Source organism: Calidris pugnax, unplaced genomic scaffold, assembly GCF_001431845.1.
Source record: "Calidris pugnax isolate Ruff unplaced genomic scaffold, ASM143184v1 scaffold1105, whole genome shotgun sequence".
NCBI lineage: Eukaryota > Metazoa > Chordata > Aves > Charadriiformes > Scolopacidae > Calidris > Calidris pugnax.
Genome location: NW_015091722.1, coordinates 37,802 through 41,823, shown reverse-complemented (window position 1 = coordinate 41,823; position 4,022 = coordinate 37,802). Strand labels below are relative to the sequence as shown.

The following is a 4,022-nucleotide window of genomic DNA, read 5'->3' as shown; positions in this document are numbered from 1 at the left end:
GTCCCCCGCCTGGGTGAGTGCCGGCGGCGGAAGCGGGGACGGGACGGGAGACTCCCCCTGCGGGGAATGGGACGGTCCAGAACCCCCCGAAGTGGGATTGGGACAGCCCGGAGCCCCGCCAAAGTGGGAATGGGACAGCCCGGAGCCCCCCCCAAACTGGGAGTGGGTCTGGACCCCCCCAAATTGGGAACGGGACAGCCCAGAGCCCCCCCAAAGTGGGAGTGTGTCTGGATCCCCCCCAAGAGTGGGAGTGGGACAGCCCCGGAGCCCCCCCCTTCCCCTGTAATGGTTCAGTCTGAGCCCCATTGGGAGCAATGGGGAACCCCCCACACACACCCCCCTCCGGTGACCCCCAACCTGTCCCTGGCAGTGACCTCTGCCCTCTGTCCCCGCAGTGGCCCTGCTCTCCTCCCCGGGGCCCGAGAGCGTGCAGAACCGGGTGGCCCGCACCCTCGCCAACCTGGCGCTGGAGCCCGATGGTGCCCGGGACGTCCTCGACGCTGGTGAGTGGGGGTCCCAGTGTCTTTCAGGGGGGTCTCTTGGGGTTCGGAGGGCCTCTTGGCCCTGCATGAGGTTCCCCGAGGTGTTTTTTCGGGGTCCTTTGGGTGTCCGTGAGGTCCCCAGGGGGGTCCCAGTGTCTTTTGGGGGGTCTCTTGGCCCTGCATGAGGTTCCCCAAGGGGTTTCTAGGGGTCCTTTGGGGGTCCCAGTGTCCTTCAGGGGATCTCTTGGGTCTTTTGAGTCTGGAGAAGAGAAGGCTGAGGGGGCATCTGGTCAACGCCTATAAATACTTAAAGGGAGGGTGTCAGGAGGACGGGGCCGGTCTGTTTTCAGTGGTGCCCAGGGACAGGACAAGAGGGAACGGGTACAAACTCGACCATCAGAAGTCCCACCTCAACATGAGGAGGAACTTCTTTCCCTTGAGGGTGGCAGAGCCCTGGCAGAGGCTGCCCGGGGCAGTGGTAGAGTCTCCTTCTCTGGAGACATTCCCAAACCCCGCCTGGACCACGTTCCTGTGGGACCTGCTCTGGGTAGACCTTGTCTGGCAGGGGGGGTTGGAGGAGATGATCTCGAGGAGGCCCCTTCCAGCCCCAGAGCATTCTGTGTTTCTCATCGCCGGTGGGTAGCAGGATGTCCCCAACGTCCACAAGTTTTCCTGAGCGGCTTTCTCCCTCCCTCCCTCGAGGCTGTGTGTGTCCCCCCCCCCAGTTTCTTAACTCTTCTCTTCTCCTTTCACAGGTGCCGGTCCCCTCCTGGTGTCCCTGGCCGCCTCCTGCGGCACCCCCGAGTGCCTCCACAGCGCGGCCCGTGCCCTCCGCATCCTGGGGGCTGCCCCGGCCCCCCGACGAGCCCTGGGACGAGCCGGCGCCATCCGAGCTTTGGCTTCCCGCTTGGCCACCCTCTCCCCGACCCACCCCGCTTGCCTGGCCCTGGCCCGGGCTCTACGGGGTCTCACCGACAGCCCCGGCCCCTCGGCCGACGACGTGGCCCCCGCTTTACCCGCCTTGGCCGCCTTGGCCGCCCACGCCAAGCGGGACCACCGCCAGCCCGCCCTGGGGGCCATCGCCAACGCCTGCGCCCGAGCCCCTCTCCGACCCGCCCTGGGGGCTGCCGGGGCGGTGGAAGCGCCGAGCCCCGCGCCCGGCCGTGGCGGCCACGCGTCCTCCTGGCTTTGGCTGCTTTTGCCTACGACCAGGAGGCCTTGGCCGCCCTGGAGGCTCGCGGCCTCGTCCCGCTCCTCGCCGACGTCCTGCGGGCCCGGGCTGACGAGGAGGAGGAGGAAGAGGAGGAGGAGGACGAGGAGGAAGAAGAGGAGGAGGAGGATGAAGCCGCTGCTTCTTGCGATCTCCCCCGGGAGCTGCCCGGGCCGCCCGGTCCCGGGGCGGCCACTGGAAGCCTGAGGGGACTCAAGTGAGTAGGGGGCTGGACAGACAGATGGGTGTTTTGGGAGGGGGGTTGCCACTTCCTGGGGTGTCCCTTGAGGTCTTCCCTTGAGGGTGGCAGAGCCCTGGCAGAGGCTGCCCGGGGCAGTGGTAGAGTCTCCTTCTCTGGAGACATTCCCAAACCCCGCCTGGGGAGGGTGTCAGGAGGACGGGGCCGGTCTGTTTTCAGTGGTGCCCAGGGACAGGACAAGAGGGAACGGGTACAAACTCGACCATCAGAAGTCCCACCTCAACATGAGGAGGAACTTCTTTCCCTTGAGGGTGGCAGAGCCCTGGCAGAGGCTGCCCGGGGCAGTGGTAGAGTCTCCTTCTCTGGAGACATTCCCAAACCCCGCCTGGACCACGTTCCTGTGGGACCTGCTCTGGGTAGACCTTGTCTGGCAGGGGGGGTTGGAGGAGATGATCTCGAGGAGGCCCCTTCCAGCCCCAGAGCATTCTGTGTTTCTCATCGCCGGTGGGTAGCAGGATGTCCCCAACGTCCACAAGTTTTCCTGAGCGGCTTTCTCCCTCCCTCCCTCGAGGCTGTGTGTGTCCCCCCCCCCAGTTTCTTAACTCTTCTCTTCTCCTTTCACAGGTGCCGGTCCCCTCCTGGTGTCCCTGGCCGCCTCCTGCGGCACCCCCGAGTGCCTCCACAGCGCGGCCCGTGCCCTCCGCATCCTGGGGGCTGCCCCGGCCCCCCGACGAGCCCTGGGACGAGCCGGCGCCATCCGAGCTTTGGCTTCCCGCTTGGCCACCCTCTCCCCGACCCACCCCGCTTGCCTGGCCCTGGCCCGGGCTCTACGGGGTCTCACCGACAGCCCCGGCCCCTCGGCCGACGACGTGGCCCCCGCTTTACCCGCCTTGGCCGCCTTGGCCGCCCACGCCAAGCGGGACCACCGCCAGCCCGCCCTGGGGGCCATCGCCAACGCCTGCGCCCGAGCCCCTCTCCGACCCGCCCTGGGGGCTGCCGGGGCGGTGGAAGCGGTGGCCGAGGAGGTGAAGAGAGCCTTGGCCTCCCCCAACAACACCAACGGCGTGGCCGGCGCCACCGTGGCCGTGCGGGCCCTCTGCCTGCTGTGCCGGGAAGCCGTGAACCGGGCCAGGGTGCGGGCGGCCGGTGGCCTGGGGCTACTCCTGCGCCTCCTGGCCGAGCCCCGCGCCCGGCCGTGGCGGCCACGCGTCCTCCTGGCTTTGGCTGCTTTTGCCTACGACCAGGAGGCCTTGGCCGCCCTGGAGGCTCGCGGCCTCGTCCCGCTCCTCGCCGACGTCCTGCGGGCCCGGGCTGACGAGGAGGAGGAGGAAGAGGAGGAGGAGGACGAGGAGGAAGAAGAGGAGGAGGAGGATGAAGCCGCTGCTTCTTGCGATCTCCCCCGGGAGCTGCCCGGGCCGCCCGGTCCCGGGGCGGCCACTGGAAGCCTGAGGGGACTCAAGTGAGTAGGGGGCTGGACAGACAGATGGGTGTTTTGGGAGGGGGGTTGCCACTTCCTGGGGTGTCCCTTGAGGTCTCTGAGACCTTGAGGGGTGTCCCTGGGGGTCCCCTTGAGGTCCCTGAGGCCTTGGGGGGGGTTCCTTGACACCTTGAGGGGGATCTGTGGGGATCTCTGAGGCCCTGGGGGGGTCCCGTGAGGTCCTTGAGACCTTGAGGAGGATCCCTGGAGGTCCCTTAAGGTCCTTGAGCGGTGTCCCTGGGGGTCTCTTGAGGCCCTTGAGACCTTGAGGGGGATCCTTGGGGTCCCTTGAGGTCCCTGAGGCCCTGGGGGGGGTTCCTTGAGGTCCCTGAGACCTTGAGGGGTGTCCCTGGGGGTCCTTTGAGGTCCCTGAGGCCTTGGGGGGCTTTCTTGAGGTCCTTGAGACCTCAAGGGGGATCCATGGGGGTCCCTTAAAGTCTCCCGGCCGGGGGGACCCCGGCGTCCGGTCGCCCCCCTGCACCCCCGCCAGGCACGTCTCAAGGAGCTGGGTGAGTTTTGGGGGGGGATGGGGAGCAGGAAAGGAGCTTTGGGGGGGTTATTGGGATCCCTGAGAGTCATGTGAGGTCCCTGAGACCTTGAGGGGTGTCCCTGGGGGTCCTTTGAGGTCCCTGAGGCCTTGGGGGGCTTTCTTGA

General features: G+C 67.6%; 1 protein-coding gene across 1 annotated transcript in view; it reads left to right on the top strand.

Moving 5' to 3' along the window:
• The first annotated feature begins 6 nt into the window (after positions 1-6).
• ARMC5 (armadillo repeat containing 5) overlaps positions 7-4,022 on the top strand; it is a 10,864-nt gene continuing 6,848 nt past the window's right edge. The window contains exons 1-4 of the mRNA XM_014961998.1: positions 7-13; positions 396-503; positions 1,238-1,727; positions 2,516-3,350. Coding sequence (XP_014817484.1) covers positions 477-503; positions 1,238-1,727; positions 2,516-3,350 — 1,352 coding nt within the window. The 5' untranslated portion in view covers positions 7-13; positions 396-476. The remainder of the gene's footprint in view (positions 14-395; positions 504-1,237; positions 1,728-2,515; positions 3,351-4,022) is intronic.